Source organism: Phalacrocorax carbo, chromosome 3 (assembly GCF_963921805.1).
Source record: "Phalacrocorax carbo chromosome 3, bPhaCar2.1, whole genome shotgun sequence".
NCBI classification, from domain to species: domain Eukaryota; kingdom Metazoa; phylum Chordata; class Aves; order Suliformes; family Phalacrocoracidae; genus Phalacrocorax; species Phalacrocorax carbo.
Window position 1 is genome coordinate 32,514,919 of NC_087515.1, and position 26,723 is coordinate 32,541,641.

The 26,723-nt window shown below is 41.2% G+C and overlaps 2 protein-coding genes and 1 long non-coding RNA gene across 3 annotated transcripts; 2 read left to right on the forward strand and 1 right to left on the reverse strand.

Annotated features, from left to right (window-relative positions):
* The first annotated feature begins 18 nt into the window (after positions 1 to 18).
* TRMT61B (tRNA methyltransferase 61B) lies at positions 19 to 8,060 on the forward strand. Its single transcript, XM_064446433.1, has 7 exons — positions 19 to 612; positions 720 to 822; positions 4,915 to 5,105; positions 6,340 to 6,431; positions 6,843 to 7,078; positions 7,680 to 7,760; positions 7,945 to 8,060. Exons 1-7 carry the CDS (start codon positions 82 to 84, stop codon positions 7,986 to 7,988), a joined length of 1,278 nt encoding a protein of 425 aa, XP_064302503.1. The 5' UTR covers positions 19 to 81; the 3' UTR covers positions 7,989 to 8,060.
* Positions 8,061 to 8,228: 168 nt separating this feature from the next.
* On the reverse strand, positions 8,229 to 19,953 carry SPDYA (speedy/RINGO cell cycle regulator family member A). The gene is made up of 8 exons (XM_064446434.1): positions 19,881 to 19,953; positions 19,311 to 19,377; positions 16,807 to 17,053; positions 15,687 to 15,745; positions 15,328 to 15,413; positions 13,577 to 13,748; positions 12,123 to 12,420; positions 8,229 to 8,317 (listed from the first exon to the last, which is right to left on the reverse strand). Exons 2-8 carry the CDS (start codon positions 19,368 to 19,370, stop codon positions 8,229 to 8,231), a joined length of 1,011 nt encoding a protein of 336 aa, XP_064302504.1. The 5' UTR covers positions 19,371 to 19,377; positions 19,881 to 19,953.
* Positions 17,916 to 20,864, forward strand: LOC135312505 (uncharacterized). The gene is made up of 2 exons (XR_010372069.1): positions 17,916 to 18,348; positions 19,897 to 20,864. It is a non-coding gene; the product is annotated as an uncharacterized LOC135312505 (long non-coding RNA).
* The last annotated feature ends 5,859 nt before the right edge of the window (positions 20,865 to 26,723 follow it).

Sequence of the window (26,723 nt, forward strand, 5' to 3'; positions counted from 1 at the left end):
CTGTCTTGGCGTCATCGGGGCGCGCGCGGCGCCGTGCGCGCGGGGCCGGCCGTTGAGTGTCGCTTCCTACTTTGTCTCTTCATGAGGGCTTGGCGTGAGCTGCGGCGGTCCGTGTCCTCCGCCCTCTCCTCCGGCGATGGGTCAGGCCCCGGCGGGAGGCCTCGGAGGCGGGCGTGGGAGGTGTCGTTGTCGCCGCTGGAGCGGGTGAGGCGGCTACTGCCGCCGGAGAGAGCGGCGGCGGTAGGGCGGTGCGCGGCCGCCCCTCCGGCTCCCCCTGAGGAGGAGGAGGAGGAGGAGGAGGAGGTGGCGGCCACCGCCCCTCAGGCGCCTTCTGAGGCGTCGGGAGCGTGTCCCGGCCCTTTCCGCGCCGGGGAGTTTGCTCTGGCGGAGATGAAGAGGAAGCACAACACGGTGCTGAGACTGTTGTGCCGGTTGGCGGCGGGTTCGGTGCTGGCCAGCCCCGGCGGCCTTCTGCCCCACGGCAACATCATTGGGCAGCTGCCCGGGCAGGTGCTGCGCACGGCGGCCGGGGCGCGGCTGCTGCTGAGGCGGCCCTCGCTGGAGGACTACGTGCTGCTGATGCCGCGGGGACCCGCTATCGCCTACCCCAAGGTACTGACTGCCCACCGAGCTGGTGGCTGCTGACCTGGGAGGTCACGGGCCCAACCTGACTCTCGGTTTCCAAGACTAGTAACGTGCCGTGTTTTTTTCCCCCGCAGGATGTAAGTGCGATGTTAATGATGATGGACGTCCACCCGGGAGACACCGTTCTGGAAACTGGCAGCGGGTCTGGTGCTATGAGCTTGTTTCTGTCAAGAGCAGGTGAGAACCTGGTTTTAGAAAACATAGAAGCAGCTGCAGTTCCCTTATCATACGTTACTCTTTTTTTGACCAAATACCTATGGTCAGTTCTTACAAAGTTTTGCTGCACTTCACACGTTCATATATAGTTTGTTGTCTTAAAGGAAGATTATATCTGTGCCAGAGCCAGTGCAGTGACCACAAACCATTTTCAGTGTATTTTGAAGGTCATAGTACAAAGGGTTACTGAAGGCCCTGCAGAAAGCTGAGTTTCAGCCATCATTATTGCTGGCTTTGGCTTAATCGTACTAGACTCTTTCACTAATCTCTTGCTTTTCTCAGCTTCCTTTTCCTCATTTCAACAGACCATGTGAATAATCAGATTTCTGGGTACTAGTGAAACTGCTTATGGGGACACACACTATTATTTTTTCATGTTCTAGCTAGCCTGGTTTGATCTAGATCTCAGTGCTCTAAAAGATTGAGAACGGTTGCACTCAGCAATGTGAGTGAGGGGGAAACCTCACCCTTAAACTTCATCTCATCTGTAGGTATCCTGTTAGTGGACCATATTTCAGAGTAATTTGATTTATGGGCTCCTGATAGAACTTCCTGAAGGAAAGAAAAAGCCCAAACCAAAACAAAAATCCCACAATTGTTTGCTGTAACTGCTTTTGCACACTCTTGAAAAATAAAGTACCGTTTGAATTTGGTTTTCAAATTGTTGTGTTTTTTTTAATGTATTTCTGCTATTGCAGAATATGGCCCTTCTCTGCAATATTAAAGGACTTTTGTGGGTAAAGATGGGAACCTCATCATGGATCATCTTGAACTGAGAGCAGAAAAGCAGCAGCTGCATATCCTGACAGCTGATGTGCAAAGACAGGGTTTGTGGGCAGCCCACCACTGGAGCAGCTGAACACCTGAGGGTGCCTGTGGTGGTCGCTGAACCTGAGAAGCACCCCATACCCTCAGCTGCTGTAAAACCTCAGCACTAATTTTGCTCCTTTACTCTTTTCCAGTGTGTGCTATAAAACTTAGTTATAGACCAATGCATATTTGTAAAATGTTTACAGTTTGGGCTGCTTTTGTGGTTGTACACTGTATCGTTCAACATAGATGTTTCAGTACTCCCACTTACAGCCAGCCAGGCATCTGTGGGAGGTGATGCTTCTTCTTACACTCTTTTAAGGGAGATGAACTGAACAAATTGGCTGCTCCTTTTGTTCCAACCCATGAAATAACCTTAGAACTGTAGAGCAGCCAATTAGTTTTCTCTTAGTTTCCCATGTAGCAGTGCTGTATATCTGCTGTCCCTTGGCATGTGCCACAGGATAACAGTACAGGGCTTTTCTGAAGCATGAGTTTTTTCTGAGGAAGTTTAGTATTCAGGAAGTACAATACCAGTGGCATCAATCCACCCCTGCTCTGGGATGCCAGGTCATACTGCTGAGGGTCATGTGAGGAATTGGGAATGTCACACATGGGCCATGGTACAAACTAGAGTGCTGAGATCCATCAGGAGCCTAAAATTGGTGAGGGCACATAAGCAGCAGCAAAGGGGATCTGGGGAGTCCCCTACTGAGATGAACAGAGCAGGTTTTTTTAGTCCTTTGTTTTGGCTGCAGTAATCTCCACCCGGCCTACTAATTCAGTTCAAAATGCTTATTTTAATGATCAGCCATTAAATGCTGCCCAGAGCTCACTAAGCTGCAGGTGGTCTTGATACACATTGGGCCCGGGTTTTGAGGTCAGCAGTTGCACCTCTGCTCCCTCTTCCTCTTTCTGCCTCCTGCTGCTATTCCTTAGTTCCTTCCAATCATCTCTCTGCAATAAACTAGGTTTTTTGTAGTTCCACGATGGGATTTTGAAGGTAGTATGGGACCATCCTCAAAGCAAGCATTGCTGCCATGGGAGCTGGAAGCTGACAAAACATGACAGAAGTCAGCACTTCTGTTTCCAGTGATGCATTTGGAGAGAGGGAAAGTAAGAGTTGTTAGCCCGTCCCACCTTCCCCTACATGTAGACCCTAAATCCAAAGAGAGAGATGGAATACCTGATATCAGCAAAGGCAAAAGTTAGCTTTTGCTAAATATAGCCAATAATTTTCTGCTTTGCGTATGCAGTCCTCTGTGGCCATTTCATACAAACACAGCTGGACTTACTGATCATTCCTCTCCTTTTTCAGTCTTCTGACCACCCAATTTAGCTGTAACTGTGCCAAGTCAGCAAAACCCTTGGCGTCACCAGGCTGTTGACCTGATCCACAGGAAGAGAGCCGTCCTTGTGCCTCAGTTCAGTTCTCTTGAGGAGAGGGAAACTGGTATGGGATTATACTGATATTTTCAAAATTTTTTAATCTAAATCAGCACCAAATACAGACAGTGTTAGTCACAGCTTAACACAATTTGGTGCTGACCCAGAAATAAATAGATTTGACTTGCACTTTCCTAATAGTGGCTAATTCTGCCACCACTTAATACAGTGATACCCAACAAGAAAAATAGCTGCTACACAGGTAGATGCCAGAATTTAAGTCTAGTGGACACATTACCAAGGTCTGTGGAGGTATTTATTTTCTCAAATTCTCATTGATTTAACAGATTTCGCTCATCTCCTCTCTTTGTGTTACTCTGTTTGTTTTATTTTCTGCTCCCTCTTTAATCTTTCCCATAAACTACTGACATGCAACAGGACCAAGTTAAGACTGTGGCATTTGCCATGACTTTAAGGTCTTTGAGAACTGGAAAATATGATATATGCAAACTTGGCATACTGCAGCTTCACAATAATGAAGAGTTTTGACTGGCTATTTTAACTAGTTGTCCTTATTTTTCCAGGAGTCAGTTTCAAAATGTAGGAAGTTTTTGAAATGAGCAGAGGAGGGAGTAAGACTGACCCCAATGAGAAAAATTTTCTTCTTCCAGCATTTCCACACTGTTAATCTTGAGTAATGAGGAGCTGGTGCTGTGATTCTACAGAAGCTTAAGGTGATCAGAGGTAACACTGCTGCAGCCCTCCCTCCTTATGTGCTGGCTTTGGCCTCTGTCTGGCCCAGGCTGAGCTAGGTCCAGGAGAGACTGCCAGGAAACCCACCCTGCTGCTGTTCAGTCTTCTGAACAGATTCACAGTGGGATCATGTAAGTGAGGGAAGGAGCTTGGTGACTCTAACCTAAAATGGCTTAAAAAGTCATGGAACCATGCTGCTGATGGATGAAAGCTGTCTTTGCCCGCTAAGAAGTAGTAAGGAGAAAAGGGAGGTAATGGTGTGATAGGTCTGAGAAATTAGCGTAATACAAGGATAGAAAAGTACAGCAATGCCCATGCTGCTGTCTGTGCCTGGGTGTCCTTGTAACACTTCCTGTGTGAAGCACATTGTGTGTTGGACTCGTACGGTAAATTTCAGGATAGTAAATTTATACTTAAGTAATAAATTATTTTATTACTTGTTACAGACAATATCAGGAAAATAACACAAGCCTGTGTAAATCAAAGAGTACACTTGAAAACTTGTCTCTGGGGCTGAGATAAGTGAGCAGGTGTGGGGGTTTTCTTAGCCCTTCCCGAACCCTACGAAGGGCCAGGTAGAGAAAAACCTAACAAGAAAAACAGCAAACCTTTGGAAAAATGAGGACTGTCAATTTTAAACCAGCAGTTTCAAATCTCACTAACAGAAGCAGCCACAGTCTGTTGGCTTTATAGCATCTGTGAGGAGTGACCCATGCTGCAGTGCTCTTGGCGGGTACCTCTGGTAGCTGCAGGAGGAGAATCACAGATTGATGGGGCCAGAGGTGCTCAGGTCACCTTGTTGCAGGAATTACTTCAGGAGGACATCTTAGGAACAGTTCGTACTGCTATAACTGTGCTTTATTCAGTCTGTTGATTGATGGATTTCAGTCTGTGAAGGAACTAACCCAGCACTTGATCTGCATATATTTGACTTAAATTTAAAGAAAAAAAAAATGGTAATTTCATATGTGATTATTTCCTAAAGTGAAGTTGAGGTTTAAAGGTGTGCTGCTGGCACCTGCTATACTACTTCTTTCTAAATTCTTTATTACGGGGTGGGGGGTGGGGGAAGTAGTAAGTCTAGTATCTTCTGTTTGCTTTCAGTTGGGCCCAAAGGACGTGTTATAAGTTACGAAATCAGAGATGATCATCATAATTTAGCTAAGAAGAATTACAGGCACTGGCGTGCTGCATGGGAAATCGGGCATACGGAAGAGTGGCCGGATAATGTGGATTTCATTCTTAAAGACATTTCAACAGCTGCTGCGGATATGAAATCTATAACACTTGATGCAGTAAGTCCAGAAAAATCCCCCCATTTGACATTTATGTTTTCTGCATAAATTAAAACCTCCAGTGCTCACATTCACAATGGGATTCCTATATCTAGTTTAACAGTAAAAAAAAAAAATCAGATACTCATTAATGAAAGAAACATTGTGATTTTTTTTGTCAGATTACAAGCATTTTCAAGGTTTCAGATGGTTTCCCAAATGAAAAAGCGATATGGCTGTAGCACAGAAATAGCACAATTAATCACCGCTGTCCTGTAAGCAAAGACAAACTTACTTTCTTGCATTTTGGAGAAATTGATATTTTTGTGTCTGACTAAGGCATATATTTCAAACATTAAGAAAAATACATAAGCTTATTGAAAACATAAATATGTAAACATTTTTCTATCAGCTATACAGAACGCACAGTGTAACTGAGGCCTAAGTCAGAGCAAGGAGTGCTCTTGCTTGCTCTCCTGTCCTGCTTTTTATATCCAGATTTTATAAAGGGAGCTGGGGAAAACAGCTAGATGTCAACCACCCTCCCATGTAAAGCAGACAAACTGCTTCCATTAACACTTTAAACAAACGACAATTGTGTTAAACAGTTTGAGCAAAGAAATAAAATATATAGCATAAAAATATAACTTTAAAAACTTTAAATCCACAGTAACAGTCCACAGGAAGGATCAGACATTGCATATCCCATTGTTTTACAGTGTGAATAGTTTTCTAGCAGTGTGAATAGTTTTCTAGGAGGAGGTGGATAAATTGCCAAAGACAGAAGTTTTCTAAATCTCAAAACAAACAGCAAGTTCCACATTGAGACTGTAGTGTGATCTTTTCGTGAGAAAGATGCCCTTGAACATTTGTTTGGTTTCTTTGTTTCAGTTGAAAGCTAGATATCAAAAGGTGTTCATAAATGTAGCCCTCTAGAAGTTTTTCTTAATGTCAGTATTATGGAATTTAATTAGCAGGAGGTTTAACGTTAACACAGGGCTGCTGCGTTAGTGAAACGCTACTTGCTGTTTTAATGGAAATCCATTTGGAAGCAGCGAGGACTTTGTTTTGTAAACATGGGGTCCTCATGTTTCTTTAAGGTTTCGAGGCAGTAATAAAGCTGGTTTGTGATAACATACTGCTGCTGTGTGCATTTGTTTTCTATAGATAAATATTGGTTTTTCAAGCATTGTTATAGAAAAGATTGATACATATGTTTTCCCAGAAAATATTAATATATATCTTTCTCTCGCAGGTAGTTCTGGATATGCTTAACCCACAGTCCGCTCTTTCTGTTGTACACCCAAGTCTGAAACTGGGTGGTGCGTGCGCTGTGTATTTAGCAAAGTAAGTATTTACTTCTGGCATTTATTCAGGTATCCCCTAACATTGTTACAAAGCCAAACATCTTTTAAAATAGACATCCAGCATTAACGAAATATTTTTTCCCCACAAATTTTTTTTTAGGGAGTTGCACAAGTTGTGTTACACTTCTAACACAAGTCACACTTAACTACACCCTTTGGCCTTTACCTTGGGAATGTTCTTGTTATGGTCAGTGGAAGTTTTCACTTAATGACATCTTCAAAATAACCATACTAGTTTTTTTCCACTTCAATAGTCAGGTTGCTAGCTCTACCCTAAAACTAAAGGACTCGTTTAACCTCAAAGGTAAAGAATGTGACAGATGAACTGAGACTAACGGTGTATGATTTGAGTTTTCAAAATACTACTTTATCCTTTGCGTTTCTTCAAAAGCATCACACAGGTTATTGACCTTTTAGACAGAATACGGACCTGCAAGCTCCCGTTTTTGTGTGAGAGGATTATTGAGGTAACTTACAGGAATTGGTTGGTACACCCTGCTAAAATCAAGAACTGCAAATCAAGCCAAATGGTGGAAACTCAAGAAAATATCAAAGAACCATCTCCAAAAGAATACGGAGAAATCCACATTCAGGATCAAGTAGTTCTTAACGGAAGTGAATACAACGGTAAGCACATTATCGCTGATGAGATATCCTGTTACTGCAATTTGATAATCCAAGGATATAATGAAGGCTAAGTTTGTAGGAAGAGGCAGTATTTTTTTCTTAGTTCAGCTGAGATTACTGTGAAGAACAGGCAAGCTTCTGGGCAGCCCAGACCTTGTCAGGTTTGAAAAAGGATATATGAACAGTTATTTAACTTTAAATATCTTATTAAAAATCTAGACTAGGTAGAAAATACATTGCAATCTGCAAATAAAGAATTACTGCCCTTCTACTACTGACTTCAAAATTATTTAAAAATAAAATCTAGTCCCATATACTCATCCCATAGCTTCTTTAGAGGACCCTGATGGGCTTAAGGATGCCATAGAAGAAACGTCACCAGTGTGCTCTGTTTTGTCATCATGCTGTTCTGGCAAATCCAAAAAAGATGCCTCATACCAGCATAGACTTGCAAAACCCATATCAGAGCAGAGGTCTGAATGTCCTGATAGGTGACAGCAAAGTGCTATAATAGAAGCAAAAAGAAAGCATTGGCAACTCTGGTCTGCATGGATGTTCTAAACTTGTTGGGAAGAATTAAAAAAAAATTTACTTCTCACAGAATCACTTCCTGACGATGCTGAAACATATCGCTCGGTGCCTTATGTGGCTAGACCATCTTATTGGCAGGATGGTCATTCAGGTGAGACATTGGGAAATACTTTTTTTTTATCTTAAACATTTAGTGGTATTTTATTTTCAAAAATACTTTTTTTTTTGTACTAGCATTTGACGTGTTACTATATCATGAAATCATAAAACTTACTGTAATAAACTAATCATTGTATATTGAAATACTGAAGTAGTAACTTTTGTTTTTTAATTAGCATTCCTTACCAAGCTGAGAAAGTTCCGGCCACGGCTTTCTTGACCCTGCGGAGATGTTAGCTGCTAATTTGAGTATTGTATCAGAATAAAATAAAATGTTACACAGTAGCTGCTACATTTTGCAAGTTGTGTAACTTTTAAGTAATGACTGCTTTGATTTACACTGCCTATAAAGTTTGAAATCCCACCTACTATTTAAAGAGAAAAGCTTTAACAGAATCATCAGGCTTGGTGTTGCTATGCAACATGAATTTTTCTGCAAAGCAACGCATCTGTTTCCATCTCATTCTTCATTGCTTGTAAACCAGTCCATGGATTTGTCTTGGTTGAAGGTGCTACCTCGTCTCCTTTTGCTGGACAGGCTCTGACAGTCTACCAGAAACAAGGAGAAAAACATGTAGTAAGAAAATAAGGGATCAAAGCCTGCCCTTTGAAATGTAAGCGAAACAGCTTCTGACTGCACTGCCTACTGTCTGGTAGCTATCAGTTTCTTTAAGAACGATGTTCTTAAAGCGCAACTGTAAGAGAAATGGAAATTCACTGAACTTTTTCTCTTGATAAAGCTGTGCCTGTTCAAGAAAAGACCAGTTGTGACATACAGAGTTTCGGTTCACATCCACCAGCCATGCTGAAGGTTGGCTGCCTATTTCTGAGCTTTATACAAAGCATTTTCAAATCGTCAAAATAAACACAATTTGTTCTGACCTTTGTCAGATATGAAAAGCAAGATCTCTCAACTAAAAATAGATTTTAATTGTCTTTTAGAGTCTCACATAAGCACGTGGTGATGTTTAACATGTTACATTTATTAAATGAGGTGTTGTAGCCGCCTGACTTATTCTGTATCTAAAGGAAGATTCAAATGACAAATTTTCAAAGTTGAAGGATCACTTGAGAATCACAGTTGTACTGAAGCTGTCAAAAGCAATTACACAATCCTACTATAATAGTGGAAATTTGGGTATTAGTGAGAACACATGCAAATAAAATATAGAGCTATAAATAACTGTAACCCTGTCATAAATAAGTATACTAAGAACTCTGAAGTGGTTAAGCACATGAAAGTATCTTTGCAGAACTGAGGCCTTGTACAGTCTACCCAGGAGGTTGATGTCTCAAGTGCCTTCCGCTCATATTAAGTAAAACAATGAGCATTTGCCCCATAACTGCTGTATGTCATAGAGGCTTCTCACACAAAGGCTCGGGACCCTGTTTGAAGTAGCTTAATGTGCAAAGACTCAATTACATAAAACAGTTTTCACAATAAACTCTTGTATTGTTTTCTACTCGTACCCCAATCTTAAAAGGAAATCTTGTATAAACTCTGTCAACAACTAAGATACACTTAAAGGAAAATGTGAATTGTGATTTAATGTATGCCCAAACTGATGGCAGCAACTGAGCAGCCTGCCCTTTCTAAAAACAGCTCTCCACAAAAGCACTTTAACTCACACATGCTCTTTTAACTCACATGACCCACACCGGTACTTCTACTGTTTCTTCCAGCCAATCCTACGTGTTTAAAACAGGATTCTCTAATTTATAATGCAAGAATAGTAATAAATGCCTAATAGACTGGAACGCAACCCAGAATCTGACATATTGGATGAAGGTAATTTGAAGAGTCTCAGAATATAAAGCAGTTGGTACCTCCAGGAAGTTATAGAGCCACAGAATGGTTGGAAGGGACCTTAAAGATCATCTAGTTCCAGCCCCCCTGCCATGGGCAGGGACACTTTCCATTAGACCAGACCGCTCAAAGCCCCATCCAGCCTGGCCTTGAATGTTTCCAGGGATGGGGCATCCACAACATCTCTGGGCCACCTGTTCCAGTGCCTCATCACCCTCATAGTGAAGAATTTCTTCCTTAAATCTAATCAACCCTCTTTCAGTTTAAAGCCATTACCCCTTGCCCTGTCACTATATAGTCTTGTAAAAAGTCCCTCTCCGGCTTTCCTGGAGGTCCCCTTGAGGTACTGGAAGGATGCTGTAAGGTCTCCCACAGCCTTCTCTTCTCCAGGCTGAACAACCCCAACTCTCTCAGCCTGTCTTCATAGGAGTGGTGCTCCAGTCCTCAGATCATCTCTGTGGCCCTTCTCTGGACTCACTCCAACAGGTCCATGTCCTTCTTATGTTGGGGGCCCCAGAGCTGGACACAGTACTCCAGGTGGGGTCTCACCAGAGCAAAGTAGACAGGGAGAATCACCTCCCTCAACCTGCTGGCCACGCTTCTTTTGATGCAGCCCAGGATGCAGTTGGCTTTCTGGGCTGCAAGGGTACATTGCTGGGTTATGTTGAGCTTCTCATCAACCAACACCAAGTCCTTCTCCACAGGGCTGCTCTCAATCCATTCTCTGCTCAGCCCGTGTTGGTTCTTGGGATTGCCCTGACCCATGTGCAGGACCTTGCACTTGGACTGGTTGAATTCAGTGAGGTTCGCTCAGGCCCACCCTTCAAGCCTGTTAAGGTCCCTCTGGATGGCATCCCTTCCCTGCAGTGTGTCAACTGCACCACACAGCTTAGTGTGGTCAGCAAACTTACTGAGAGTGCACTGAATTCCACTGTCTGTGTCACTGACAAAGATGTTAAACAGTACCGGTCCCAATACTGACCCCTGAGGAACACCACTCGTCACTGGTCTCCACTTGGACGTTGAGCCATTGACTGCAACTCTGAATGTGACCATCCAGCCAATTCTTTATCCACTGAGTGGTCCATCAAATCCATGTATCTCCAATTTAGAGACAGGGATGTCATGTGGGACAGTGTCAAATGCTTCGCACAAGTCCAGGTAGGTGACATCAGTTGCTTTTCCTTTATCCAGCAACGCTGTAACCGTGTCGTAGAAAGCCACCAAATTTGTCAGGCACAACCTGCCCTTAGTGAAGCCATGTTGGCTGTCACCAACAACCTCCTTATTTTCCATATGCCTTAGCATAGTTTCCAGGAGGATCTGCTCCATGATCTTGCTAGGCACAGAGGTAAGACTGACTGGCCTGTAGTTCCCCAGGTCCTCCTTTTTCCCCTTTTTAAAAATGGGGGTTGTTTCCCCTTTTCCAGTCAGTGGGAACTTCACCAGACTGCCATGACTTCATTGTCCACCGACAAATATGATGGATAGTGGCTTAGCAACTTCATCCACCAGTTCCCTCAGGACTCACCAATGCACCTCATCAGGTCCCATGGACTTGTGCACCTTTAGGTTCCATAGGTGGTCTCAAACCTGATCTCCTACAGTGGGTGATTCTTCATTCTCCCAGCCCCTGCCTTTACCCTCTACGACTTGGGTGGTGTGGCTTGAGCACCTGCCAGTGAAGACTGAAGCAAAAAAATCACTGAGTACCTCAGCCTTCTCCATATCCCAGGAACCAGGCCTCTTGTTTCCTCCAGGAGAGGGCCCAGACTTTCCCTACTCTTCCTTTTATCACCAACATACCTATATAAGCTTTTCTGGTTGCCCTTGACATCCCTGGACAGATTTAATTCTACCAGCCTGATCCCTGGCTGCTTGGACAATTCCTCTGTATTCCTCCCAGGCTCCCTGTCCTTGCTTCTACCCTCTGTAGGCTTCCTTTTTGTGTTTGAGTTTGTCCAGGAGCTCCTTGTATATCCAAAACATCCAAAATGCCTCCTGGTGTTTTTGCCTGACTTCCTTTTTTGCTCCTGAGCTTGGAGGAGGTGATCCTTGAATATTAACCAGCTTCCCAGGGCCCCTCTTCCCTCCAGGGCTTTATCTCATGGTACTCTGCCAACTCTGAGGACAGGGCTTGTGAACGTGAGGCAGCTCTTCTCTGTCTATACAGGGCCTCGTCCACTCAGTCTTCCTGGCTGGGTGGCCTGTAGCAGACCCCCACTATAATGTCACCTGTCCCTGCCCTCCCTTTAATCCTGACCCATAGGCTCTCGGTTGGCTCCTCATCCATGCCCAGGCAGAGCTCCGAGGACTCCAGCTGGTCACTGTCTTAGAGTCAAGGGACAAGATGTGAAAACAAAAATGAAACTATGGCAGTAAAAGCACAGTTCTGAGCTGCATTTGTAACAGGGATTTCTGCTAACACATAGACATCACGTCTTGTCACACCAAGAAGGACACAGTAGTCCCTATGGCAGTCTGAAGGGCAAATATGGCCTTAATTGGCTAAATTAATTCAAAATTATTTGCAATATTAAATCATACCTTGGCCATAATAAAAAGGAGAGTCAATGAGCATTTTTTCAGTTGGAAAGGTGTCCATTGAATTCTGAGATGAATGTAATTCCATCATCTCCAAAGAGCCAGTAGATGAGGAGGAAGATGATGACAATCCTAGTCGTACAATTCTTCCCTTCTTACCACAAAGCAAGCAGTCAGTAGGAGTAGCACTAGGTCCTCGGGGCAGCTGTATGTCATCATCGTTGTAGTTTCTCACGGCTCCGCTGTGGTGCATAGACCGTTCTCGCTGCCATACATAATGTGTTGGAGCAATAGCCATCACCTATCAGAACAGCCATTACATCAGAAACCAGGAAAATAACGGGAAAACATACAGCTGAAAATGAGGGATCCAGTTCACATATGGCAGAGAATGAGTACTACATAGCTGAAATGGGTATCATTTATTACCTCTCTGCTCCTGCCTCGCCAGGAAGTTTGCAACCTTAGGCACAAGTAAGTGAAGTAGTTATCAATCAGATGTGGAAACACAACAGCTTACAGCCTTGTATATTCATGTGAATCATCACAAATGCCAGTTTATGCTTTGTATGTTGGACTGAAGATGGTGTCTTTTAGTAACTACTAAACATCAACTAAATGGACCTTCTGGTTCACAACATCACTGAACCAATGACCTTTGGAAGCTGGGAGAGTATGCTGGGAAAAGCGTTCCCCACTTGCCTTGTCCTCTTGTACTTCCATGAGCACCCAATCCCATCCCCAGAGATGGGATTCCAGAGTAAATGATATTTTCTTTTCCCCGAGCTGTAGCAAACATTATGTTCTTAGAACATGACGGGACTTTGCCAGACAGGTACATTCCACCTGAAAAGTGAGGAGTGACTTTTTTTCCCTCTTAATATGTTCGAAAAATGTAGGTTTTAACACTGCATTAATAGTAGAGAATGTTAAAAGTGTGTCCTTCTGAGTTGTTTTTAAATGCAGTGAAAAACCCTTACCTTAAACAGTCAACTGAAGTTACATTATGAAGGGATTAAAATTTCACCTGAGGTGCTGGGATTTTTATTTGAAGGTTTTACTTGTGTACAAAACTTATAATTTGTAAAGCAAACACACAGACACACATACAAAATTATTTCTAAAGGGAATTAAGTGAAACAACTGATGATAAATTTTAAATAAAAATATTCTGCATAAAGCAGAAATATTCTAGTCAATAAAAACTTCACTTTTAACAGTAGTGCAATGTAAAATATTCTAGTTTACCTTGAAAGCACATTTCAAAGAATGTATTTTAAATGCAGAAGGAAAAAAAAATCATGGAGGGTAAATGGACCATTACATTTCAGCTGCATCTTTTCTTTCCCATGGCTCGTCTATGCACTTTAGGGAAGAATTAACTTGTATAGAGCTAAATTGTCAGCTGGTATTAATTGCTGTAGTTTCAGCACCCACAATATTAAAGCCCTCCCTACCTCTTCACAGCAGCGTCTGCTTACAATAGCCCTGTAGTCAATTCTACTCCATAGCTGATCTCTTAACTTCAAGAAATCAGGGAAGAGCTTTCTCCAGGCTTTTCCCAAAGCCCATGGGAAAATGTCATACTTCGATTCTTCATCATCTTCTTCAACTGTATTTGCCAGATACCTTCAAACATATATATATTTGCATCTGTAAATGTGGTTCAATCTTAAATCACTGTATTAGTATGATTTCTAACATTAAAAGACATCACATTGAAGTAGTTCTTTCTCCTAATGTTGTGAGAAAAACTTCTAACAAAATACAGCCTTCTCTCAGGAGTACAGTATGCTCTTGATCAAAAAGTTCCATGTGTATCCTTTGGGTAAATAAAAACTTCAGCTATTATAAAAATTACTTTACCCTTCAGTCTCCTAAATAACTAGGTATGCAAGAACTAACATATCCTGACAGCTTTCTCCAACCTGGTAAGATATCCTTGCACTAAAATGAAGAGTTTCTGGCTGATTCTCTAAGTAAAGCTTAAAACTATCTTACAAAATTTTAAACTTTACAGTTTTGACTGTTTTTCGACTGGATTTTAGCTATTCTTGAAAAATTATGTCACATTAAATTAGCAGCAAACCAATAAATACAGTTCTATCTTCATGTATAAATGAAAACTTTAAATGACTCTAACATCTATATTTCTCCCTTCCCTCACTATGTGCTACTTTTGGTTCTGGGTCATCTTCTCAGACAACAGGAAAACACCTACTTCCTCTGGATCCCCCTGATACTAAACTCCTGCAAATCATACCTGAAAAAATGATGACTTTTAGTATCCTCCCCAATTTTCTTACTTGCTCCAAAACCCTATATTCCCTCTAGTCCCAGTCTCACCAGACCCTTTGTCCCTTCCTAATCCTCTTGCTCTTCTGACCTGGCTTTTCTCCCTCCAGTGGAGTCAGGCGCCTTCCTCCTCCATGCTCAGTGGATGCTACCCAGATACCATTTACAGTAGAAGAAACAGCCATCTTTCTCCCCCCACCTGTGTGCAAATCAGAGCATCTGAGAAGCCCTATTACGGAAAAAGATGACCTGAGCACCATAACATTATGAAAGAAAATGCTGAATCACTCTGTAGGCAGCCAAATATGGACAGATTATATAGGTTTGGTAAAGAGAGATTATTGATTGCACTCCTGTTTCCAAGTATAAAAAATTTAGACTGTTCAAAAAAGTTCTCAGAAGTTCTCTAGCAACATTTTTACAGTTGACTTAAATCACGCTGACAGAAACTTTAACAAAAACTTATTCCCAAAGTGCTTATCATGATGAAACATTTCAGTACAAATGACTTAAAGGCTGGCAAAGATATAAAATAGGGTCTTACAACAGGACATGTGAGCCACATATACATTGCCACGTGTTGTCCTGTGTGTATTTCTTGTAATGCTTAAAAAGGTTCACAGTCTTAAAGTTTGGTAAGCAGAATGCCACACTATGTATCACAACACCAACGCAAACATTCCCTCACTGCTCAAGCTTGTTCCACACAGGTGGTCATCAGAGGAAGAATGCTCAATTTGCACTATTTATGTATGGTATGTAGATTATGTTTCTATCCTTCATATAGAAACCAAACAATTACACACTCATTAAAGAAGTCTCGCTGTATATCACAAGTATCAGTGGCATAAACAAAGAAATAAAATAAAGCAAAGTTTATCCTCATAAAACCAGATAATTTCAAAGTACTTACAGAGCGACAAAGAAATTGATTCTGGTATGCTCGTTTATGGTGAAGTTAGCCCTCTTGAAATAAACGAAAGTCATTGCCAAGAGATACTGTTTTAAAATGTAAAATGTTACATTCATTATTAAGTATCAATATATTATTTCAGTACATCATTTCCTAAAATGCTTCGCACATTTATTTCACACGAAGATACTCTGGTCATTTTTATCAATGAGGAAAGCATAAATTGTGTTTCTTAAAGCTTCCACACAAACACATCAGAAAAAAAACTTATGATCTGTATTTGCATCACAGACCAAGTGATTAAGAGCAGATTTTTCACTCAATGTATGTTCTGTTAACTAAGAGGGACATACACTTACCTTGTCTGCAATTCTACAGCAACAGTCCATCCAAAGGAAGTCTTGGATTAGATCATCATCTGCAACAAAAGAAAGTTGTAGCATTTCAAACACGAAAATAGTTTTTGTTAGAAAGTATTTGTAAACCAATAACAGATGGTCCTTCTGTTAAACTAAATAAAAAGGAAGAAGCTAGACTCAGCAGTAGAGAACCGAGAAACTGAGGGGAGAAAGAGATGAGGTATGAAAAAACTTAAGTGACAAAAGAAGAAAAACTACCAGAAAGGCAAGGTGGAACAAGGTGGACTATTAACTGCATTTCATTCATTCCCAGTAACAGCAAGTGAAGGTGAAAAATCACTAGTATTTTTTCTATTTATGTAGCTTCTTCCTGTGTTAGGTGGTTCCATCTAATGGCATACCATTACTTCTGATGAACCATACAGCATTGAGATCTCTGCACCTTGATTACCTGACAGCCTCTATAAGGCAATACTTGCTTGATTACTTGTGGTCAGTGCATCACTATCTGTGAACATGTACTATAGGAAGATTACTGCAAACTCTCACTGATTCACTCCTGTATTCAAGGCTCAAATACAAACCAAGTGTAATCTTCCATTATTACTTAATCTCTTCACTAAATTAAATAAATACAAAACTTTATATGAAAGAGACATAAATGCAAAAGAGATGCTACAACTCCTCCAATCTTCTTCCCATTCCACCTCTCCTCCTAAATGTTTATTCCCACAATAAATAACGTGTTTATAAGACTGGGAGTCCAGCCTTTTGTAAGTCTTGTGTAAAACAAGATGTACATTATTTAACATTTATTTGTTGAAATATAAGAGAAAATAGAAAGGAAAGGGAAATTATAATAAAAGGAAGTATCATACCACTTTGGTTTCAATCATAATTTAAGAAGATACTTTTCATCAGTTTGGTAGCATGTTTTGTATTTTTAACTTAAGCATTAAATACTTATTCGCTAAAATATAACAAAATATGTTTTGACAAAGACATAGCCATTGGTATCTATATAAAAAGCACTCCCAAATTACTGAGTTTAGAAAACATACTTGCTTAATAGGTTTCTATTGTTCAGTCAATACATTGATATCTATTATTATTAACTTACCAAATAATTTAAAGAAAGCTGTCATTTCCTGACGCTGAATAACTAGACATGGTCCCTTTGGACACTTGTATTTATGACTAGGAACCTTTTTTTCACTATTTTCTTCATGGTCTTTAAAAGTAGGTTGCTTTAGTCTAATGAGTTTTTTTTGCTGATGTGATCTGGATGCACTTGATTTTACATGAACAGTGACAGTGGGAGGTGTCTGACACACCAGATTGTGTCTCATTTTGGTAAGTGAAGGTTCCTGTTAAAAAAGAAGAAGAAATTAACTACAAAAGTAGTCTGCTTGAGCAATAGTTCTCTGTATGTCTTTTGCTCAGATGAAGCGTTTCAGTAGAGCTTTTGTGCTGGGTGATACAAAAATGTACCAGCACTAATTGTCTAAGTCTTGCACCCTAAGCCAACCATGTAAATTAATTTAGGTCTAATATGATAAAGCTCTTTTTCAGTGGAAAGGGCTTTTCAATCTTTCTTTTTCCATTCAATATTTTGAAAAATGGAAAAAAATCCTTTCCAGAAAAAGTTGCTGTCTGATCCTCATAGCCCTACACACTTAGATCAACCAAAAAATAATCTCCATTCCTCCCCTCTAATTTGTGATTGCATATTTTAAAGAAAAAATAGAATTAATGCAATAGAACCATAATTAAGCCATGTAAGATTAGAATTAAAGTCTTGAGCTCTTAACTTTTATAACATTTGATTATAGGCACTGGGAATAAAAACTTATCCCTCAGGTAGGACATACCCTGAAGGCATAACCAAGGAAACAAAGCTGAGGTGTTTGTAACTGTAAAAATCAAGAAGATAGCAAAAGGAGCATAGGAAAGGTATTTTTAGACAGGAGCAAATGCATTCACTCCTTCAGCAGGTCCCTCCACAGAGCACAGGTCTTTCTGAGGCCAGCTTGCAACAGCCTACCCAGCTCACCAGCTCCTAGTTAGCTGCCACACTATTAAAAAAAAAAAAAAAGAAAAAAGAAAAAAAAAAGAAGAAGAAACCCACCACACACAACCAATACCCAACAGAACCAAAACCCAAGAACCCCTCACGTGTAGACGCGAACGGGGCTCTTCGGGCTCCAGCCAAGACTACCTGCTCACCAGCCCCGCCCCGCTCCCCCTCAGCGCCTTGCCCTCGAGCCGTCGGCTCCCGCCGCACAGCTGCAAATGGCGCCTCTCGCAGCCAATCGGAGCGCGCTCCGCACTCGCCTCAGCCAATCGGATGGCAGGAGCACTCTTACCTCCCGCACCCCCTCCTGCCGCCTGGGGGCGCTGGTGTGCGCGAGGCCCGCCCCGGACCCGCCAGCCAATCAGAGAAGGGCACGGCAGTTGCTAGGTGGGCGGGCGCCGGGTCCCGGGGCTGGCGGGCGGGAGTGGCGGTCACTCTCCTGCCTTTCGCGCCCTTCGGGGTTACCCGGAAAAGCGCGCCCCAAGGCGCGCAAAGCGTGGCACGCTGACTTCGTGCTAACGTAGCTACGCGATGATGCGGCCCTCGTCAGGTGACGTCTCACTGCATCACCTTCCCACGCAAGACGAGGTGAGCCCCGAAACCGGCGCGTGCGGTCGCTCTGGGTGCGCCCACACCGGGACACGCCTCTTTTCCACGGTGCCGCTTCGCCCTCGCGTCCTGAGGGCGCGTTTGGTGTGAGCGGGCGCGCTGCCGCGGCCGCGATGTAGCGTGACGTAAGGGCAAAAGGGAATGTGCTGGACGAGGTGGCTGCCCGCGGCCGGGCGTCCCCCTTCTGCAGGGTTGCGGTTGTGACCGGTGGTCTTTCCTCTGCCATAAACTATTCTGAAAGTTGGCTTTCATCTCTCAGCTGCCCAACAGCACCATAAAAGCTTTCTGAGGACATCTCCCTGAGATGACACAGGACGTGAGGGAGAAGGTGTGCATAACTTTAAAGATGACTGAAAATACAGGTGCAATATACCCTGCTGGTACTTTTCCACAGAAGCACTTAACGCATGTAGCAGTATGCAATTAGTCTAAGGCAGTCTATTGAAATGTAATAACAAGAATTAAAAACTCCATTCTCTAGTAAGATTCAGTGTGAAATTTTATTGTTGTCTTTTGTTATAAGAGCTAAAGATTTATTCTAGGAAGATGGCAAGAAATACCTCCAGTTTCATTCTTTCCCCTTTACAGGCCAATTAAAGTGTAATGGGTCTCATTTGTTATGGTAATGAGAAGAGAGGTCTTTCTACTCCTTCCTCATCTCTTATTAATAATTTGCTAGATAACTTCATTTAGGTGCCCTGAGTTAGCAAGTATATTCAGGGACAGGTCATATCAAGTTTCTGATCATGTACTCTGGAGAGAGAAAAAACATATCAAGTGGTAAATGTATGAACTAACATCATCTCTGTATGGAATGGGCTGAAATTGGGAAACTTGGCAGTGAAGAAAATACCAAATCCATGAGTTGGGCAAAAGACTGAGGTTGTCTCTTAATAAACCTGTATTCAGGTTGCGTCACCCTGCATTAAATTGTTCTTTACCTTTGCATAATACTTTTCATCTAAGGAACTCAAAGCGCTCTTCAATTCATTACCATTCATTTGGTACCTGTGGAAAACAAAGAAAGGCAAAGGTACAGAAACTTCCATATAACCATCTAAACCATTCACACTAGGAAACAAGCTTCTGTCATTTTTTTTCACCTTGCTGCAAAACATAAAACTGCAATGATAATTGTTAAGTGTTTGCATTCTTATTCTTTACATTTTCACATTTGTATTCCTTGGCTTATCAAGACAAAGTGGTTTACAACGTAGGTCTTCATCCACACAGAGCTTTCCAGGGTTTGTATGGGATTTTTCCTGTATTTTTTTGAGCTGGTGGTTATGCAACTAAATATTAAAAGGTTTTTTTTTTTCCTTTTCACTCTCAAAGATCTGATACTGTCAAGTTATTCAACAGGCATTGTGACTCTAACCCCTACCATACTGTCCCCTACCTCCTGGGACCCAGGGCTCTGCTCTGATCCTCACCAGCCGCATAATCTCAGCTCAGACTCTGAGGAAACCAAAGCTGTGAGGAAAAACCTGTGAGAAAGTTTGCAACTTTACCTTTCTTTCCTTGCAGGACTCTACAGACTGAGGTAGGACTGTTGAGATGGGGATGACTCAAGGATTCAACTTGGAAACATCATCAAAAAACATCAATGTGAAATGGTTGATGCCTGAACACAGGGACAATAAGGAAACAGAACTTTACCAGACTCTAAATCCTCTCCATGATAAAGTGGATTTAACTGGTTCTCAACTTTGCATATTATTAACTACAGTTTTTAGAAGGTTGAACAATTCATTCAAGAATATCTGGAAGGATGTAGTTTCCTGATTTCCAGGCAGCTCGGTGGACATCAGGGGGCACTGTTTCACCGCTAGGAATTTAAACGGAGACAATGTGGCATTTGTCCCGGCAAGTACACTGGAGTTAATGTTGTACTTAGTTCCTAATCCTGCCTATAGGTGGACATTAAATCAATTTAGCTACTCTTCATCTTTATGTGTTATCACAGTGTTAACTGATTTATACATATATATAAAAATATATATAAAGTGAATAAGACCTGGGTTTGAAAGACCTGGGATTTTTACAAAATCTTATTCTTGGGGAAAAAAAAAATATTTCTATAAGTGCACTGGAACTCAATTATATGAGATATATAGTTATATAGGTACCCAGTAGCTGGTCCAATAACACAGCTGCAGAGCAGTTTGCTTCCTTTAAATGAAAAGAAGGACCTAACACTTTTCAGTGATTGAGTTGTTTAGAGATAGATTACAAAGCATCACTGAAGAAAAACACAGGGCTGGTATTTTAATAAGTATATACTTCTTAAATCTTTTAATATTTATGAGGTAGGAAAACAAATGCCTTTGGCCTCTGATATCCTTTCCAGTGAACTCTTTTTTTGTTGTTTAAGAAAGATAAAGTACCGTGGGAAGAACACCTGGTATTTATTTTCAAACAAAGTCATTAAGAAGAACCATTGGTTCTCCTAAATACAGATCATTTTTCATAATAAAATACATGTTTTTCAATTATAGACTTTTCCTACTTATTGCAAAGTGTGAAATAGAAGAAAAGAAGTCTCTCTTCCCTGTAGAGATGACTCCTGACCTTCTTGAGGGGAACCCAGCTTCCCAATCAAATATGCTCTAGATGAAATGCACGCAGGCTGAGGGCTCAATTCCTAAAGACCACAACAAAACTGAAACTTTCATCTAAAAACCAAAGTCTGGGCATGCAGTTAACTCTTTCAGCATAGGGTGTAGCAAGTCACACAAGTTTCTGTAAATTAAAAAGGAACAGGTAAACCACCTGAACCCACATCTATCGCCAGAAACCTGTTTTTCACGTGGGAAGTAAGGATTTATATGAGTTGTGTGAAACATTGTTATGGCATCATGGTGTCTGGGCTAGGACTAAGACTGAACATGGCTTACCTGTTTGCTACTTGAGGTAGCAAGTAAGGCCGCTGGAAAGGTGCCTTAGTCAAATCCTTGCTTTTGACAAATGTTGCAGTATGATTAGAACTACAAATGGTCCTGTGCCACCGAAGTATGTGTCATCAATGGATGAATGGACAGGAAAATTGTTTTCAGCTTTGTTTACGTGAAAAGAACTTCTAAGCATACAGCAGGGTTTTCTAATACTTAAGTCCAAGAACAGCTGTAGTTATTCTCAGGTACTGAGAAGTTCAGGCACTAGAAGAAACAAATTATTTTGAAATCATGTAGTGAACAAGAAGTGTACTGACTAGACTCATACAGGAAATGGTAAAAGAATGTGAAGGCTGCCAGCAAACAGTGCATGTTAAAACCTGCTGCTTGTGCATAGTTCGGAACAGCCAAGTGCTCTGCAGCAGAAAGTCTACATAAAGTACTGGGGACATACGTTTGACCTTGCTGTTTGTTTCTACTGTAAGTAGACTGATACATCCTGTATGAACATAACTAATTCAAAGCAGTCAGTGGAAGCCTTTAAGTTTTATTTTTAAGGATTGGCACTTCTGTGCTAGTTGTAAATGAAATTAAGAAGTCTTAGCTGAAGAGTTCCAATTACTTTGTCAAAATAAATAGACGAGATAGACTACGTTAGGTCTTCACCATCATGTCACAAAATGGCAAGCGATGAAAGATGTATCTGTCAACATCAGTAACTCAAAAACTCTGAGTGCATATTTTACTTTAAAGGGAAAGGAGATGAGCTCTACGGTATTCTTTTAAGTGTTTGGGTTTTTTACTTTTGAACCTTCTGACGTCACCCACCATATTCCACCTTTTTAAAGTCACTGGAGACTGTATTTTGTGATGGCGAGTATTTAATAACCATGGTTATTTGTTACCCAGTTATGCCCATTCTGTTTCTTCATACTACATTGTGCAAAGAGCACTAATAAGCAGGACTCCTCTCTACCACCAAGACCCTGGAGCCATTTGTTTCAGCTGCCAAGAGGCAAGGCTTCCTGAGACACAGGTGCAGGAGCAAGGAGCAGGTGTGCATAGGCTGTGCCCGAGGCTGCGTGTGGGCAGAGGGACTGGATTGCCTACATTTGCATTGAAAAATGCAAACTCTTCAGCTTGTATTTTTCTCTTTTTCCCTCTCAGAAACAACTAGCAAACCCTAGGCTTCAAAAATCTTTGCGATGAAAATGTAGCTGAGCCAATAAAACCAATTTTACTTAAAACTTTACTTAAAAATGTGATTTTTTATAAAATCACATTAGCTGAAAGTATTCCATTCACATCTAGTGAATAACACACATGCATAGTCTCATTGATGTAATGTGTCTGTACAGATTAGTAGACAAAACCACAAAAGATCTAAGCAACTTATGCTGGAAATATATCTACATTTTTATCCAGGGAGATGAGAAGTAGAAAAATTTTGGTGCTTTCAAAATAATGTCCTAATTTGTTTCCTGAAGGCAATCGCAGCATTTCTTAAACAATACCTGTTCGAGTGGATAAATAATAGGTGGGAGCCTTCAAACTCTTAGCTAGCTGGTTTCTGATTCTATAACTGAGCAAAACATGTAAATTGCATCAAATCTTTCTCATCTCATTTTCCAATTCCAAAGTTTAGATTTACCTCTCAGTTTACTGGTCACAGAATTCAGATCACAAACTCTTTTGAATACAGGGTATCTATTTACTCTCTGTTTTTACACTGTTGAACACAATTGAATCTTTGTCCACGACCACAGCCCCTGTAATAGGAAACAATAGTGGTAATTAAGACAGGACAATTCCTCTATTGTCAAGAGCCTTACTTTGATGGGATGGTATTCAGAAGACACCCCCCATGAAAGGATTAATCAAGAGTAATGTAGCTATAATTTCTGAAGTAAGGGAAAATTATTTTCATAAGCAAATAGTTTGGCTCCAGTCCCCTCATACTGTTAAGAGGACAGCATCAAGTTCAGTAGTGGGAAGGCAGAACTTCAAAGACAGCCCTCTGGAAACTAAAACCAGACAAGTTAAAATGTGAGCTGGAAAGTGTGGAATTTTTTGTTTCACTCCCATCCGATGGTCCGTGCTCCACACAGTTAAATTAGAGTTGCCAGAGTTTGTTAAACATTGAACGCCTCTCCCAAGAAGCAATGGGCTCCATAATTATTGCATGGCAGGGAAAAAAGGTTTCTTGTTTTTCTGAGTTCAGTAGTCACAAGCTGTAAAAGTTCTCTCAGTCAGAGATTGAAGCAATAAAATGACTAGTACAAGGGCTGTAAATTAAAGTGCAAAGAGAAACAGATGAACTTTGGCAACAGCTATTGCTAACTGAAAAAACTAAGGGGAAGTCATGAACTAGGAAAGTAGTTACAACACAAAAGCAGTTTATTTCACTGAGGTAAAAAGGCATTCTGTGAGCTATGGAACACCTAGCTCTCTTAACCCTACTCTTTGCTGCCTGTTGTGTTACACTTAACTGGTGGTTGTGGGATGTGATTTCTCTGCTCAGCTCATGGCTGTATTCATTCACCTTTGTTTGCAGTATGACTACACAAACAAGTTACGAGTGAGGCAAGAGTGGGTGGGGATTTGCAGCATGTTAGCCGCTCCGTGGAAACTGCCTGTGTGCATGCCATGACCCTGTTTACATTCTGGAATAAATGTCTCTGCTTACTGCTGGGTACAGCTGTGTCCATAGGTTGTTACTGTGGATTACCTGGCATACTGTAAATCCACACCCTAGCTTGCCTTGTAGCAACCTGTATATATAGACGAGTCTGATATGAGCAAATTTAATGGCAGACACCTTCAGGTTGTGAGAAAAGTACTTAATGTGCCTCCTGATATCACCATACTGAGAGACAGGACAACTATCTGTATAACCATCTGCTTTGCTTCTGCCTACAGTGCAGAGACGTTGTCATGCGATAAAACACGTTAAAAACTATTTAGGACTCTCTCAAACAGCAAGTGTTTTGACAAAGTTCCATCTGTATCTTCTTTCACAGAGAATGGCTAAAAGGGCAAAAAAAAAATACCTTAGATACCAGAATTGAAACAATTTTAGTGTAAACAGAGCTTCTCTTACTACAACTTGCAATCTTACGTTTTCCTCCCAGCCCTTTCCAAACCATACTAAACCAGTGAGTGTTCTGAGGGATTGGGCACAGTAAGAAATTAATATGCTTGCCTCTCTGCTATGAAGTAGCGTGGATGAAGAGTTACTAAGTTTTTTACATCTAATGCTGCACATTTTGACAACAGATGTTCTGAAAGAACGCTGTAGCTGTAAGAGCCAAAGAGATGCATTTGCAGGTAAGTACAAAGATGACAAGCCTGTTACTGACTCCACCTGCCACAGCTAAGACTAAGCCCTGGCAGAGAGGTGAAGGATGCACAGTGTATCAGACAGGTTGGTTTCTATAATCCTCAAAGTTGCAAATAGAATCGACATTAATTGCATGAGCATTTCCCTCCTGTGGCTACACCCTGACTAGTTTTATGAACCTCTGAACCAACAGCCCTTTACCTCTTAGTAGATACTCTTACTTTCAGTCAAAGGTCTCCAGCCTGACAGAGAACGAAGCTGTGGGCTTCTGAAGCTGAATACAGCTCTATGAGCGTTTGCCACTGCCTCTGAACTCGTTTCTATCTCCAGCATGCAGGACAATTTCAGCAAAATACACAAACATAGTTATGTTTATAAACTGTGTTATTATTCAAGGGAAAAAAAGTCATGATCTGGAAACAGGCCAAAAATAAACAAAACGTGTAAACTAGCTTTTTTACAGTGTTCAGAAGTAGTTAGGAACTCAGTCTAGCAGAAAGACACAATTGCTCATTTATTTTCTTATTGGCTCCATACTTGACCAGCTCCATATGGCTGAAACATGTAAGCTCTCCATGATTCCAAATGTTCTCATTATTCAAACCAAGATAATACTACTTACCTGCTATGTAGTGTCTTTCGAACCCGCAGGAAAAATAAAATAGAAGCACCAGTTTTCATTGCAATTCTTTGAGCAGCAGCATACATTGGTTTGTGAAGGCATGGAATCTTCAGAAACATATAATGGACAAGATACTCTACATAATTTTTCAATATTGTCCTCTTCCTACAGTCTCCATTCTAGGCTTCATTCTATGGAGATGGTATAGTCTACAAAAGAAGTTGAACACAAACATACTAAAACTGTACTAATAAAAAGTTCCTAAGCAAGTCTAAGATATAGATAATATACAGCAAAGTCTACTGTCCAAAAAAAATGTTGGCACTTTCGAGCATAAGACTGTTTCTGGTTGTTTCTAACTTTGTCAGCCTTAACCAGTTAAAAGTCATCATGAATTTTCAAAAGTCATTACTTTTGTTGGGAAAACACTAGTAAGACTATGTTTTGCAACTTGGTATCATGCATGGCCTATTTTCTAGGGACGAGACTGGTTATCTTGAGAAGGGTACACCCAAAACCCATCAGGTCTGCAGCCTCTGAAGAATCTTGGGTAGAGCTGGATTGCCAAATACTCCAGTGGTACTGATCATGCTCTCTCCACTCATCTCTCTGATCTGCTGACCACAGTGTGTGTCAGAGCCACACCTTGCATCGTTTCCTGATACTTCAGGAGTGACTCATACATCCTTGCAACTTTCCCTGAAAGCTGATTTTGTCCTTTTTCTGTGCCTGGGGAGTATCACAAGCCCACTTACCCAATTTCTAGGGAAGACCTGGAAATGACCTCATAAAGAGCTAGGCCAGATCCTAGTATCGCACTAATTCTTACTGACTTGAGAAAGAGCTGGATTTATCTCCTCAGATCTGATCCACAGTTCACTGAAGTCAACTGAAAATCTCCCACTGGCGTCAGTGGCTCTTGAATAGTTTAGTGAACTGAACTTTATTCTCCAAATAGATCTGGAGCAGATGTAAATTACCGAGCAAAAGTCAAAAAATGCATGAATTTTCCAAATGTAAGGTTACATATTCTCTAGGGCCTGGTGACCAAACTTTTTTTCTTTTTGCTATGCGATAGAGCCAGTAATGTGCTCGTAGCTTTTAATTTGCCTGAGCTGTAATTATGTTTTAATAAGTGTAAACCACAACTAGCCTACACTGCAGTGCCTAATCAGCAGTCACCTATTTGATAAGAGGTATCTCCAACAGATGATAAAATTATCCTGTTTACAACCAATAAGCAAGGCCTTTCTTTTTGAGCTGTATGCTGAGGAAAGTTAATATAGAATAGCCATTGAATAAAGTCACGTATTCCAGCACAAAGTGTTACATATTGCCACAAAAGGTACAAAAAAGACAAACGGGTACAAAGCCTTCTAATCCCCTAGACACCAAAGTATCTGTGTAATGAAGCTACTTTGGTATTTGGGCCCTTTTATCTTTTTAACCATATGCCTGCTCCACCAGCTTTGATTCTACAGAGAGGCTTCCCTCAAAA